The 16,736-nt window shown below is 29.2% G+C and overlaps 2 protein-coding genes across 2 annotated transcripts; both read right to left on the bottom strand.

Moving 5' to 3' along the window:
* Nucleotides 1-5,151: 5,151 nt before the first annotated feature.
* On the bottom strand, nt 5,152-7,514 carry LOC108762347 (odorant receptor 13a-like). Its single transcript, XM_018509305.1, has 6 exons — nt 7,288-7,514; nt 6,830-7,187; nt 6,067-6,300; nt 5,863-5,976; nt 5,329-5,484; nt 5,152-5,202 (listed from the first exon to the last, which is right to left on the bottom strand). Exons 1-6 carry the CDS (start codon nt 7,512-7,514, stop codon nt 5,152-5,154), a joined length of 1,140 nt encoding a protein of 379 aa, XP_018364807.1.
* Nucleotides 7,515-13,674: 6,160 nt separating this feature from the next.
* LOC108762362 (odorant receptor 30a-like) lies at nt 13,675-14,594 on the bottom strand. Its single transcript, XM_018509322.1, has 4 exons — nt 14,469-14,594; nt 14,265-14,378; nt 13,875-14,030; nt 13,675-13,725 (listed from the first exon to the last, which is right to left on the bottom strand). Exons 1-4 carry the CDS (start codon nt 14,523-14,525, stop codon nt 13,675-13,677), a joined length of 378 nt encoding a protein of 125 aa, XP_018364824.1. The 5' UTR covers nt 14,526-14,594.
* Between the last annotated feature and the right edge of the window lie 2,142 nt (nt 14,595-16,736).

A 16,736-nucleotide genomic window follows, 5' to 3' on the forward strand; every position in this document is an offset into this window, starting at 1 on the left:
ATGATATTTTTAAATGTAAGAAATATGAACGTATAAAATTAGCAAAACTTGGATTCTCTCATCGCGATGTGAAGTAAGAATGTAAATAATTTAAAATATAAAGAGAAAATAAATAGTGTTGAAAATGTTTTTTACACATTTTAAGAATCGAAAAGAGATCTCTGAAGAGATTTATTACTATTTCTTTATCAAAAAGATTAATTTTTATTTAGTTATTTGTTTATTTTTATTAGTTGGCTGTGTTATTCTTTATTTATTTATTTCTACATTTTTTATAAATTATATTTTCTTTTCTGTATATTTATTGTAGAACAGACTCCTTTTTAGCTATACGTAATTCTATACTTGCTATGGAAAGATAGAAAGAAAAATAGAAATAAAAAAGTAATCGTATCATCGAATTATATCTTAAGGCTTATCCTTACTGAAGCCGATCATATCGATTGACATATTGATTTCTTCTTCTTTTCTATGATAAGTATAAAAGAATAAGCCAGTAAAAGGCTTTGAAGTTTTAAAGAATCACAAGAAGAATAACACAGGAGAACTATAAGAAAAACTACAGTGCGACAAGATGAAGAAAATCATTTGATTGATAGCTGCAAATTCTTTCAGTGCTGCTGCAACAGATCTGCGTAATGGTAATTTTCCAATTTTTGAAAACACAGTAAGACGTCGATTAAAAACTGCTAAAATTCGTTCATATATATTCGTAAAGATAATTGCATTCACAAAGGCTTATCGAAACAAAAAAAAAATCGAATTTGCTATGCAACATTATACTTTACAAGAAGTATATTTAAGAAGTTAAACGTTATAATATCATGGGTAGAGACGAAAAAGTATTTTCTTCAGCAGAAAATAAACGATATAGAATGCGTTCCACATAACACTCGCAACGCTCGCAGGTATCGTTTGTCCCCTTGTTTAACATTTGATAAACAACAAGGATGGAATGATTCCATGAGTGTTTTGAGCGTTAAATGGAGAATATATTCTCAACAGCGTTAAAATGAAGCGTTTAAATAGAGAACATATTCTAAATCCAAAATATGAGATTTTCTCTAGATACAATGGAAGAATTTTATTAAGATTTTGAGAAAGCACATCCATCAGATTAACAAATATTGTAAGAACCATTACATATAAATATTGAAGAATATGTGGAAATGAAAAAAAATATATGAAAAGAAATATTGAAGATTGAGTTATACAAGACAAATATATCTCTTGGAACAATATCCGATTGTTCAAGACAAAAGTTCTGTGCATTCCTCAAGTTTAATTTGAGAATGATTTCATGCCGATTTTGAATTAATATATTGACCGGTAAAATTTCTTGATTTAAATTCGATTGAAAATGGCCACATATTCTTGATCGACTCTTAAACATTAAAATTAAAATTTGCCTAATTTAAAGATTTCTCAAATGTACAGCTAATATACATATAGATGTTAATGTATTATACATATTAAACGCATGATCCGTTTTACCATGTATTTATACACAATGAGTAAATATTTAGTTAAAAAGCTACATTTTTTAATATTTACCAGTATTTAATCCAAAAATCATCTTTCTGGAATATTTGTTGCATGCGTCTTAACACATTAAATTTACTTATTCGATGATAATTATTTTATACTTGATACATGATTCTTCAATGCTTCTTTAATTCGTAGCGCATCAGTTATTCAGAATGTTTTCATCTTACTTCACACATACTTTATCAGATTTAATTTAGGAGGTTTTGTAGCTTTCGAGTAAATATGTTTTTAATTATTGCCGAGCATCAATATTATTTTAGAACTGTAGTAAATAGATATCGTATGTTGATGTTAATATATCAAGATAGATGATATATAATGCCGACACCTTCAAAATCTGAAAAATAAAAGTTAAAAAATTAAGTTAAAGCTATAAATTATATTTATGTAATTTATGTAATTTTTATTTAACTTTTAATTTTAAAGTTAAATGATTAATTGATAAACATTATGTAATTTTAAAGATCTTTTATTATAATAAATGTGTTGAAATCACGTTACAATGTACCGAATAAAAATATTTTTACTGTAAAGACAAATCTTATTCAATAAATTAATTATTTTATATAATATTTTATGCATTAAAATATTAAAATATTTTAATATAGAAAATTTTATAGGTTTTCATTATAACAACATAACTGTGTGTGATTAAAAATTTGTAAACATACAATTAATACATTAAACTTTTGTCTTCGAGTTAAAATAAATTCTAATTTAATCATTACGAAATAACAATAAATAGTTTCTACACTAAACTCAATTTTGTTATAAATAAAATAATTCAATAATTTATTGAGAGAAAAATGAATACATATGGTATCAGTTATCATGCATGCGTATAGTAATTGTAATGATAAATCTTAGACAGTAAATAATTAATATATTCTAAACAATTTTTTCAATAGAATGACAAAGAAGAATTTTTCGATATTCTCACAAAATAAAATAATTCTGTTATGTCTTTCCATCAGTGTTTCAAATAAAGACACTGGATTCATGAAGGAGGATAACATTAGAAATATTTCTAAACACATGTACACACACATTATGAATTTGTCTGTAACGTGTAGCACTTTAAATACACTTAAATCTTTAGAAAAATAATAATTATTGTATATGAAGAAGTTATACTCGCTATTGAAGAAATATACCAAGAAGATTTGTTAAAAAAAGAAACAAAAAAAACGTACCTTGGGAATTCGATGATGAAAATGCCAATTGCACAGTTACTGTGGGTAGTTCCGAGAAGATATTGCAGATTACAAGGAAAAAGGCAGCTCGGCGGAATATTTTCTTGTAATAAAGATAAGTACTTCATAATACTGTAACACTATTTTTGTAAAATAATTTCCACGCTATATCTTTAATCATTAGTAGATACAAAAATTTTAAACAAACAAATTTCGATCTATACTAATAGTCCCATAAAAACTGCATGTATAGGAAATATAATAAAAGTATTGTTAATAAGTATATATATCTAATTTTTAGTTATAAAATATTATTTTATTACACAATTAGCTTTATTTAAGAAAACAATAATAATTACAAAACAAATTCTCAAATTTTTAACAACATGCAAATAAATAAAAGTAAGCTAATGAGAGTCAGCGCAGATTAACGGCGCAAATTCTTGTGAAATAATTTAATACTCAGTAGTTGGAATAATGTCTTCTTTATTTGAACGTTTTCACTCTTTTTGGAGTCTTCCTCAACAATGTAGATATAAAAGTATTAATAGCTCACATGTCCATAATGATTAAGTCACTCACAAATTGACAAAGATGAAGCGTATATTGTAAATAAAACTATAATGTAGAAAGCCTCGATTTACTAACTTCGGATTATTTAACTCGTATAGAGATTGGTTCAATTCAAATACTTTTCGCTAAAACAATAACGAGATTTAAAAAACTTTGAATTTCAGATCGTCATAGATTGGAAGAAGAAATTTCCGATTGCGGCATGATCGAAATCTTAAGTCACTTCTGGGATGTGTTCGATTGAGAAATCTCAGTGAAACTGCAAAATTCTAAAAATTCAGCACACAGCTCGACTGTGTAAAAGATAGTAATTATTTTTTGCTTATTTTTTATGTTTCATTTTTCATTGTTAGAAGTCATAAAAGCTCTAAAACGATCGATGCTTTCATAATTACAAAAAAAATGTGGCAAACACAGCCACGGAAACGTTCAGTATACCTTCGTATATGCAGTCGTTCATTATTTGCGTTAAAAATGCAAGAAAAGTGTATGTGTGCTGAACATACGCGTGAGTATCAAATGTGTAGAATACTTAATATTATTAAATATATTGAGAAGAAATAGAAAGCAGCAACTGTGGAAGATAAATTCGTAAGGGTAAATTGAAAGCGAGGCTAAAAGTTTGCGATGATATAAGAGAAGGATATTGAATAGTGCACAGACACATTTATCTTTAAAAAGTACAATAACATTATTATTGAATGAGATACATCGATGTACTTTTATATGAAAACAGATATTGTTAGTCAAATGAAATATTTAAAAGACTAGTTTTTAAAGATTAATAATTTATATTATAAATAAGAAAAATTACGAAATGTGAACATATTGTTTCTATGTTCTAAATTGTTTTGCTTAAAGGCTATATTATCTAAAAAGTATTTACTAGTATTATCTAAAAAGTATTATATAAACTAATTTATAATTTTATCTTTTATTTAGATAATTTTAAAATAAAATCACTTTTATCTTATCTTAGATATGTAATTTATGTGCAATTTATCTTATCTTCATCTAGATAATTTTTAGTTATCTAAACGTAACGCTATATATATATGAAAATTTATACGTGAGAAGAGAACCTTAATGTCGACGGGTATAGATAGATGAAAGAAAAAAAGCGAGCAGGGAAAGCGGACATAGTACATTGTCTCTGGGATTACTCGAACCTTATAAATTCAGGAACCGTGTGCGAGGGGTACGAGGAAAGTTAAATTGCTACGTTGGGATTGAACACACATGCCGAGGGAAAAAATAATTATTCGCAGCGGTACACCTATTGTTACTATGAGCAAGTAAGTACACAGATCACAGTAAGTGAACAACATGAATGAAAAAACAAAACTGGAGTCTTTGCATGCAATTTACGTTTTATCGAAATTTAAAATATACACAATTTTCTGAAGTGTAATAAATATAAACGTCTAAAACTTAATGAAGCTTGAACTCCATTGTCGATATGAAGTAAGAATGTGAATAATTTATTAAAATATAGAGAGAAAATTAATAATATTAAAAATGCTTTTTACATATTTTTAAAGTCCTAAAAATTTTGGAAGCAATTTATTACGATTATATTGTTCAAAAAATTTATTTTTATTTAGTCAGTTATTTCTTATTATTAGTTGCGTTATTTTTACTTATATTGTTTTGTAGTTATGTTATTTTTATTAATTGATTTATTCTAAATTTTTTATATATTATATTCACTTTTCCGTATATTTAATAAAACAGATTTCGTTTCAACTATATGTAATGCTACACTTGCTATTGTCCAATACGCCGGTAATCACGATGGATACACTTGGCACAAGTAATTGTTATCCACTAGCCTCTTTTAATACATCGCATACAATACTGACATATACGAAGCTGATGCTTTCATTACCTGTAGTTGAAGAGAAATGATAAATTTCGTTCGCGTAATAAATCAGATATTATTTTCTATCTTATCTTAAGAAACATCAAATTTGACGTTTTATCTCGTTATATATTCGCAATTTAAAATTCTCACACTCGTAAATCCTTCTAAAGAAAGATCCATAACATTTCCAGCTGTTATCGTCAATCTCTTCTGCGACCTTAATATCACAAATAAAAAAATCCGACACTCGGCAGGTGTCATGTTATACCATAGCACCTCGTAGACTGCATCGCCAATCGACTTGCTCTAAAAAAGAGAATGGTATACAAATTTTTTAAAATAGTCTATCAATTTATCAGGGCACGTTACAGAATTATTCGAAATGAATTCTGATCGGAGTTATTTTCTCTAGAAAACACAACAAAAATTTATGGAATAATTAAATAATTCCGATCAGAGAATCTATTTCAAATAATTCCATAATGTACCCTGAATTTAATTTCAAGTCTGACCTATATTTTTTGAACATTCAAGAAACACATATACGTAAATACATATTAAATTGATCAAGCTTGATAAATTGTTCTACAGAAGAAGGGAAAAAGTTTGAAAATTGATTACCAGTGGCCCAAAAGAATAAAATAGAATATTACACATACATATAAGATAAAATACTGTGCAAACCTTGGCGCTGAGGTATTCTCCCGTGAAACAAAAGATAAAAGCTTCTAACGTTACGGCGACGTAAAAAATAGCGGATTTCAAAATCACCACTGTGGCTCCATCCCTAACAAGAGACTAGAAAAAGATTGCAAAGAGCTCGAAAGATATTTAATGTAAAATTACAAAATAATGCCATAAATTTTATTAATTAACGATGCAACTTACGGCTATGATGGTAAAACCGATGCAGCAGATGACCACGGTATTCGATAAAAACTGCATCAGCGCAATGTCGGAATAAAGCTCCTCGATATTATCTGAAAGGGTTATTATCTTTTGGTGCCGGATAATCACAAGCCTGACACTTGTGACGATTGAATCACGCTGAGAAATTCCGTTGCCGCGAATTGCCAGTAACTCCCGGCGAAGAATATCGATCTGTCCGCTCACGTGAAGTACCTAAATGTGACTATTAATAGATTCCACAAAACGAACTCCCGCAAATCAATAATCTTTTTCAAAGTATTTAAATTTTAAATGCAAAATCAGGGAAGACAAAAATCAATCTTAATTATACGTTTTAATTAATGCTCGCAGGAGCATAAACAAAACGAAAAAGAAGAGATAGAGAAGAAAGCGAGGTTAATAAATCTTAAAAATAAAGAAATTAATTAAAAGAAATAATTAATTAAGGAAATAATTTTATTTTTGTGGATCTTGAAGATGAATAATCCTATGCAAATTTTTTGCAAATAAATTTTTCAGTTTTATACACTGCGCGTCGATTCGGATTGTCCGACTTGAAACGCAATTATAAACTATAATATTAATATCTCAAATTACATTGACTGTTAATTTAATAATGATGATAGTAAATAAGCCTCTTAAAAATTTGCAAAGATTTTTTTTTCTCATAGGTTTAATTTCCAATTATAAATCTTAAAAAGCTACTAATCATTCACGTGTTAATCGATTAAATTAAACTCACCAGCGTAATGATCAAGCAATTTATCATACCAACTAAAGTGGCGATTGACACTACATGAAGAATCTGACCGACCGCTAAAAGTTCAAAGAGGGGAGACACGTCAACTTTGAAGGGAAATTTCATCTTTACAGGCAGCACTCTCGAACTAATGTTCAGATCCTCCTTAAAGTCGGTCGAGAGACGTAGAAAATTGGTCATGGAGTAGCAAATTGCGGCTGCAGCGTTAATGCTGATCAACACGTTCGAACAACGACGTGACAAATTGGCATTACTCGCCATAATACACGATACCGATTTGTCGTAAATGTTGACGTTACTCCAATCTTCTTCCATCGCTAACACGATATCATAAAAAAGCCTGTAGAAAATCGCTTGCGTATTTTGCATCGAATAATCATTCTTGTTGTTTACATCAAGGAACTTGTTCCTACCTGCGGTTCAACCAGAGAGAGATCAACTTTAGAAAACCGAGACTATAAGCCAACGTAATGCTAAGCGCATCGACAAGATTCGAGATATTGTTGACGTCGAAGTGATCGAAGATGTACACATACTGAAAGTACAGCGCAAACACTAAGCTCATCATGTACGCGAACCAAGTGATGGTTCCGTACTGCAAACCCGGCCAGATTCCGACAAAGCGGAGTCCTATCTCGACGGAAGTGCTGATGGAAGTTGCGCGCATTATCTCGCATGGGATCGGACCACGTCGACGTTTTCTCGTCAAAGGCAAAACGATTATCGTGCGAACATCACTACTCGGAAATTAAGCATTGAGTTTCAACGAGCTATAACTCCAGTTGCTATGCCAGGTAACAATATGTTGCCCCTTCGTCGATCGTTATCAATCAATTGCAATTACGCGCGCTCTTACCGTTCCTGATACGACAAAAAAGAAACGTACGTTACATTTTTACGATAATTATGGGTTATTACAAAGAAGAAAAAGCATAATTCGAAGCTACGTATTGAAAGTTACAAGGAGGGGGACGTAAGTTATTCATTTAACAAAAAAAAATGAGAGATCCGTTGAGCACATGTGAACAATGCCAGACGCGTTGAAAGACTTGAGAAATACAAAAGCAAAGAAAAGGGTCGAGTATTGTTAAAAGGAGACTTGAGAGAAGTCTCTAAGTCGTTCATTGTTGTTTTATAAACAAAAATAATACGGATTTATCATATGATCATGTTCACATACTGCTTAGAAAAGATCAGAGGAGATAATCTACCGAGTAATCTACTGTACATATCAAAATATGAATGTCAACATATGTAACATGCTATAATACTTGCAAAAGTTTATCAAAAAAAAGGATTATATATGTATAAACTAAAAATATTATAAATAAATGGACAAACATCTTACTTTTTAATATATTGCAATAATATCGTTTACGTTTAACCCGTATTCGTAATTTCCTCTTCGCTAATATTGGAAGCACGTTAACGTTACTTGATAGTACCTAACTAATTATTGCAGAAAATAAGTTTTACGTATTATACAAAAAATAATATATTATTTTTTGTGTATATTATTGAGTTATTTTTTGTATATATATATATACTTATATTTTATGATATTTTTTTTACTGTGTGATAACTATAATTATTACACATATTTTAAGAAGTAATCTTTACGCATGCGATCCGCGATGTCGCGATTTTCTGTGCCTTCTTATTAGTTTCATCAAATCGACGAGCAAATATATAATCACTAATATCCGTATACAAATTCATAATTTCTCCATGCATCGCATACAGCGATATACACAACGCAGAAGCTTTTATAACTTGTATACGAAGAGACACTTTTCATTGTAAGTATCATATCGAATGTGTGCATAGTTACGAAGGCTGCTGAATCGTTTGCATTATAAATTGTTTGCACAGTCAGCTTTGATATTCACCCGAGACGCGTTTAATATCCATGAGCAACATTTCGTATGTATGAGAATAGATCTTATGCCAGTGAATCTCTCCAGAGGAAGATCTATCACTTTTCATCAATCTCTTTTGCTACCTCACAATCACAAACAGAAAAATCCGACTTTGACTGGGCGTTATGTTATACCAGACGGACTTGTATACAGCATCTGCAATCAATTTATTATTGTAAAAGAGAACCAAATGAGTTCTACAAATGTGGAGCAAGAGCAAATACTGTTTTTTCCGAAAAAAATTGTGTTTTATATAGATACGTTTATGTAACAGCAATTTAATTTATAAAATTAAAAGCTTACAAAACTGTTAACGCAGCAATTTATCAATTAGAAATAAAATCGATTCGATAAAATATATATAATAGTTTGTAATAACACATACACTTATAACCTTTGCATTAAGATACTTCCCAACGGAAACATAAAACAAACATTTTGATGTAAAATAAAATAATTTTCATTATTTGTAATATCATTGCTTTTTAATTGTTATTAGTAACCTATGAGAGTATAAATAAATAATACAAATCGATTATACAATAGCAAAGCATTAATATTTCATAAAACTATAAATTACTTAATATTTTGGCTAACTATTTTAATTTAAAAATAAATAAAAGTTAATAATTTTTATTAAGTTTGTTATTATTATTATGCGGAAATACAATCATTATGTAGTGATTATTTATAAATTAAAAGAAAAACTCACATAAGCCGACACTAGATAGTTGTGTGTAAAAAGTATGTACATTAATAAAATAAACCCGAGAAAAAATGTTATATATATGGACATATTTTATATATAATTATATATAATTGTATATAAAATATGTCAATTTTACATATAATTATATATAATTTTAAATAATTTTGTATAATTATATATAATTATATATGAAACATTTTTTCCCGAGAAGTTATAGACGTTTTGACTCTTGATTTTTGAGTTTTCTTCAGTATAGTACTGACAAGTTAATAAATAATACCCATTTCGCTTTACAATAAACTAATAAAATTGCCAAAATCATAAACACGAAATATTGTCAAACTAGAAAACATCGATAATACATATAACGAGTAATATATATTATAACGATTATTACATAACGATTGTATCTCTACATAATAATAATGACAAACTCAAAAAAATTGTAACTTTTATTTATTTAATTAAAATAATTACTCAAAATTTGTAATTATTGTAAAATAAATTTTATCATAATAATCATGAATTATGAGATATCAATAACCAAATGATTAAACATGAACTGCATCAGCATCAATTTTGATAGGACAAGCATGAGATATTTTAAGCATGAGAATCTCTGGTAAAAGCGGAAAGCTCTGATAGCTTTCTTTGGAAAGATTTGAATCAAAATTTATATTATATTAATTTGACTGTTTAGATGAAGAATCTATAAATACTGGATTAAAGTAATCCATTTTTAACACAGAAATTTAGAAAACAATCTTTAATTGCAACGTAAAAAAACTGATTGAAACTCTCCCATATAATAACCAGAGAATTGATCATTAAAACCAAAGAAGAGAAGGTGATGAAACTCCTGGATCTTGCCATAATCTCAAAGATGGAGGTTCATTAACCTTGAAAAGTAATTTCATTTTGAGGAGAAGATCGAATTTGCTCTCGTGAGGATCATTTTCATCCTTCGCGAAGCGAATCAGACTTTCGATAGCGTAGAAAGCAGCAGCTAAAGTGTTGATGAGCTTTAAAATGTTTATTAAAGCAGATATGTAACAGATTGGCATAAATTATAAGCATATATACGAGCATTAGAAGCATGCATTTGAGACTTGGTAGGTAATGTACTTTCTCCAATCCTTGTTCATTATTGCTAAAATCTCGATTGAAAAGTTCTACGCGATATCAAAAAAATATTTGATGTAGTGAGAAAGACACAACATACGCAACGTAAGCACACAGCAGTATAAAACGAAAGTGTCTAAATAAAAAGTCTGGAAAATAAATTGTGCGAATGTTTTGTAACATCTTTTATATATTTACGAACAGTTTGAGAAAGAATTCTTATTGCTAGGTTGAATAAACATCAAATTTGAAGTACAAAAGAACATTAAAATATAAACGTTGTAGAAAAGATGAATATTTTATAATGAATAAAATCTTTGTCGTCAGAGAGAGAGAGAGAGAGAGAGAGAGAGAGAACGATTTAAAATATAAAGAATCAAACGGAAAAGAAATTATGATCATAATGTTCTATTTCTCTTAATTTATTTGACATAATTAATTTTATGGGAGGCATAATTTAAAGATAATGAAATAATTTTGAAACAAATAATATTGTTACATCGCACGATATTTTGTTAGATCGAAGAAAGACAACGTGTCTTTCTAAATCATTCTTTTTATTAGTCTTATTATAAGCTTATTGGCGATTCAGACTGATCAACTTCAAAAAGTTATGCGATTAAAATTATGCTCAAAGTGTTTATGAGAATTAAAAAATTATTTATCTTGAAGATATAAGTACATAAAGACGTTTTATCATAATAACTAACATCATGAAAATAAAAGAATCGTTGAAAATTGCATTGCAAAAAGCAACGAGTCACGTGCCAATAAATTGAAATCCCATTTCGATAAAAACATGTTTGTCATGCGTATTATAATTAATCTTATGAAATTGTGATAACTTCTACAATACATACTTTCCTAAATTATTGCCTGCCACCGATATGAGTAAACGATACGTGTTTTGCATGAAACTTGTACGACGATTGATCCATTGTACATCGCGTGATGACAATAAGAAAACCAACCGATCGCAGAGGGGTCGGCAAAAGCTACAACATCCATCGTCGTATCAGTCGATCAATCGTAATTACACGTATGACAACTCAAGCATTGGCCCTTTAAACATTATAACTTCAGGGGTAACAAACGATCAACAGGCTTCCCTTCGCTAGCGCGAAGGGTAGCGAACAATTTCCTTTAAAAATGTAGATCTTTCTTTGAACATGTGCTTGTATACTTCTATTCGTCGTATTACCTGTAATATCGTTGAAAAGAAGCAATTGAAAAAAGCCTGAGGAAACTTTAAAGGAAAAGTACAGATAGCAAAGAAAGGAAGAAACGATGAACAGATAAGAAGTTAAGAGAATCTTAAAGTGAAGCCCGAACTCCAAGTCACCAGAGATCGCTGTTATTCCAGCGCATCGACATGTCTTTATATACTACCACACCAATATTCTAAGAACTCGACGTTATTGGTTCATGCAAACTACGTGTTTGTGGACTATTATTTCGTAAGTACAGGTTGTAAAACTTTCGTATCAAGCAAATGTTGTCACGACTTGATAGTTTGAGACGCCATGTTACGCTAAGAAATGGTAAAAAATATATCAATTTCGAAATTTTTGGTCGTTCTCGACATAAACTCCACCTCATAAACACATATTAATGCGTATATGTTAATCCTGGAAAAGGATTTTTGAATCTGTGAAAGAGAAAAAAGTATTTGTTATATATACAAAAATTATATAATTTAGTCGATAATACAGAGGGCTTTAGGGGCCCCTTAAAACTGTGGATTGCTTTTCCCACACATAATAAAACTTTAATATTTCTATTGTATAATATGAAAGAAAATTGAAGCTCTTTCTAATTGTATTAAAATTGTAACTTTAATTGATATTACTTAACTTATAACGATTTAAAATAATATTATAGGTACATAATAATATTAATAAATTTAATAAATAAACTAGTATTTTTAATAACAAATTTGGTAAAAGTAAAACTATTCCGAATTAATCATACTATAATTTTTTGTTACTAATGCTTTGTTCTATTTTTAGCATATAAGACTTTAAGGTTCAATTTCTAAAAGAACTTCTAGATTAACAAGAGGTTATTTCATAATATGTTATTGCGTTTTTCCATTAAATTTGGGAACGGTGTAGCCAATACAGTATTGCGGATGACACAATAATGCTTAACATAGGATGGGAACAAACATATGAAATATTAGTTTTGGTAATAATCACGCATAAATGCCGATCAGCATTATTGCACTTGTTCAATCGTTTTCTTTTATCGTTAAAATTTTGTACAATTTGCTGCTATTTATGACTTAAAATGGCCAGATATTTCAACACTCATACCTATGCAATTATAAATCCAGTCGTATCTGGAATATTTTTAATACTGACTTACTGTTAAATATACAGTCTATTTTGAAAGATGGACACACACGGCATTTATAATTATCTTTCTTCAACTCGAAATTCATTGTTAGGAGATGTGCGAGAATAGACAACTTAAAATTACGTTAACAACACATGAGAACACGAAGATCGGTATTGCACACTCATATGAGTTAATCCGCATAATACACTGAAATTACCTACAGATCCTTAAACGATTGTTCCGCCAGAGTGCCAATCAATCGATCTCAGTTACGAGCTGTATAATCTAACAGTAATTCGAAATAGCTTATATTATCCGTCTGAGTATTCTATAATTGTACCAAAATAATATACCTTGCTATAAACTACAATGGATTTTGGAAGCAGAGAAACTTAAACCAACGAAACGTATTATATTATAAAAATGTCATTACAACTACGTGCAAGAAAATATACTAAGTTATTCGATGGAAATTCAGTAAATTTGATGTAAGCTATATATAAAAATAGATTTAAGTATTCAACAAATGAATAAAATAAAGAATGCAATTATTCGCATTTATATTAACATTATTTTAAACAGCATAACTCTGTAATTACAAACGTTACTTCAAAATATTATATATATAACAACTACTTTATTAACAACAAGTTAATAATTTCTTTAAATAGTTAACATTTTCTAAATCGTCTCATTACACTAATTTAAATGGTTTTAACAAATCACTTGCATTGATGTCAATACATTGCATACAAGACAGATACATATGATGCCGATGCCCGCATGATCTAAACAAATAAATGTATAAAATATTTAATTTTAATTTATGTATATATATATAAAGAAAATACATATCATAACGAATGCTAACATCAATTGTAAGCGAGATAAAGTTTTTATTTAAAAATTATTCATCAAAAAAGTTGCGAGATATTACATTCGTTAAAGCTTCGAATGACATATCCATCATTTTCCCTGCAGTGATTGACAATCGCCTTTGGGATTTCATTATCACGAATGATATAATTTTAGTCTGATTAATTGGCATATCGTACCACAACGATTTATATGCTGCATCAGCGACTGATTTACTCTAAAAATGATATAAACTATGTCAAAAATAACAGGGTAGTACTTTTCTTTCAATCCAAAGAATTCTTTTATCTCAAAAAAAGAGTTATTTTTCTAGTCTACTATATTCTAATTCTGACATTAGTAATAAAAATTGTAATAAAGGTGTACATCATTTATCATATGAAATAAAGTTAGTGTACATTTTTTAAATATCTTTAATATACTAACTCCTCACAATAGTATATTTACTGACCTTAAGACTAAGATATTCTCCGGCAAAGCAAATAATAAAGATTTCTATCATTACGGCAATATAAGCAACAGCAGCTTTCACAAACAAGTAGAAATCGATTTCATTATGAACCGACTGTTTTAATGTACAATAAAAGAGAATATATAACTTATATCGATATCAATAACAATATTGATATCATAACGTATTTATTGCAATACTCACAATTATAATAACGAATCCTAAGCAACAAATGACTAAAGTTTTGCAAACAACTTGCATCAATGCAATGAAGGAAAAAAGTTCCTCAATATTTTCGGAAAATGCGTAGACTTTGTTATGCCTTTTGATCAGCACTCCTAATGTAAATGCGGAAGATCGATAAGGAAAGGCATTCTCAGAAATATTTTTGAATTCTTGACATATTATATCAATTTGCCCGCTTACGTGAAGCACCTAAAATGTACTTAAATTGCTGCAAAGTTTCAAACAATATTTGTAAAAAATATTTATAATGGCAAAACACGCGCGCGTATTTGGTGTAAATTTTCAACTTTATTCTTATGTGATATATTTAATTATTTAAGCATATTTTTTCCAAATATTTTTCAACATTTATGTCTTTATGTTTTTAAAGGAAGTATTCTTACACAATAATGCTGCAATGTTGTATAAACGAAAATGTCGCATGTAATACATATTAAGTGATATTTTTATGCAACAATATTCTTGAATCTAACACAAATCCTTTTGCCAATTTTGATAAAATAGAAAAAGTGAATTTAGAATACAAGACTTACCAAAGTAAGAATTAATCCATTTAAAACGGCGACTAATAATGAGACTAGTATTATATGTAGAAACATAATTACGACGAGTAGCTCAAAAATCGGCGACTGCTCAGTTTCAAAAGGAAGAAGCACCTTGATAGGAAGCTGTCGCAAGGTATCATTGTAATCTTTGGCTGTATATACAAAACGAATTGCATAATCACCCAAAACGTACAATACTGCAGCTGCACCGTTAAAACTCAACATAGCATTAGAATAAAAATGAGATACAGTGGCTTTAATTGTCATCATATTCAAATGCTCATCGATGTTGATGCACTCGCGCCAGTCATTATCCATAGCAGCCAAGATTTTATGAAAAACACTGTAATGTATTATTAATTTGTCAAGTAACGAATGGAATATTATTCTATTCATACCAGATCAATGCACTAATTATTCAAATGTAATATTAATGCATTCTTCGTTAGTAAATACTTGGATTTTTATCACAAAACTAAAAAATTTAGTTTTTCGCGATCTATAATATCAGCGATTTGATATAAGATGTAATATTACATACGCGACACGTTGTCTTACCGACGATGTATCCATAGGCTGGCCAATTTAACAAACGTCAAACTGTAATCTAAAGTTAAAGATAAGCCATCGATAAGATTTGAGAACTCGCTGATATTGAAATGCTCAAGTATGTACAGATATTGAAAATACTGTATAATTAATATACTTGACATAAAAATCAGCCAATAAAAGATGGAATATGACACCTCCGGCCATACACCAAGCAGCCGAAGGCTGAATTTCAGCGCCGGACTAACGGTACTCTTGGCTACCATTCGTTGATAATTTAGAAAACAGAGGATGAAGATTAGCACATTTGTCTGATGTGACTATGAAAGAACTGACAGGACAGTAACAACTTTTCCAAGTGCATCCCCACGCACACGCGGTATACCCCCACTCATGTGAATACGGACCAATCATCAATCGCAGTTATACATCGTATAACAACAATTTGAGGAAGAATAATTCGTATATTATCTTGTACGATCATTCTATATTCCTTGTACAATTTAATGATATATCTTTACCATGAAATAACAAAAAATCGTGCATTGAACCATTTCCTCCTACTAATAATGCTACATTGTGAAAAAAACGAATGTGCACCATTTTCTAGATGTAATGATTGTTGAACATAAGACAGTTTGAAAGTTTATAATTACGGCTTAGGTATTCTCAGTAACGGAAATGAATTCATGCATTGATCGTAAACTTTTACGAAGATAAGAAAGAAAAAACATCTTATATCCCTCTGATGTATCAAACTCTCACAACATAATGAAAAATAATTTCCTCTAATAACGTAAATATTGAATTTTCTCAGAACACACGTGTAAAGGAAACTCAAAGAATTAAAATCAACTGGACATCTTATACAAGTTTAGTTATACAAACACAAACAAATAAATGTACCAACATAAACTACACATGTTTAGATCTAGATAGAATAAAGTCTCGATAATTGTTACGTTTCTTGAAAAGCTAAATTGCTCTTTTTCTCTATTTCTCTTCTTTCTAAGTCCAAGAAAATATTTTAAAATACAAAATTAAAGTTAAATAAAAGACAGATATGAAGATTGAGATTTAAATCAATTTAAGTACAATTCTTTATTGTGCATTTATAAATCTTAGAACAACA

The sequence above is a fragment of the Trachymyrmex cornetzi genome, unplaced genomic scaffold (assembly GCF_001594075.2).
Source record: "Trachymyrmex cornetzi isolate Tcor2-1 unplaced genomic scaffold, Tcor1.1 scaffold299, whole genome shotgun sequence".
NCBI classification, from domain to species: domain Eukaryota; kingdom Metazoa; phylum Arthropoda; class Insecta; order Hymenoptera; family Formicidae; genus Trachymyrmex; species Trachymyrmex cornetzi.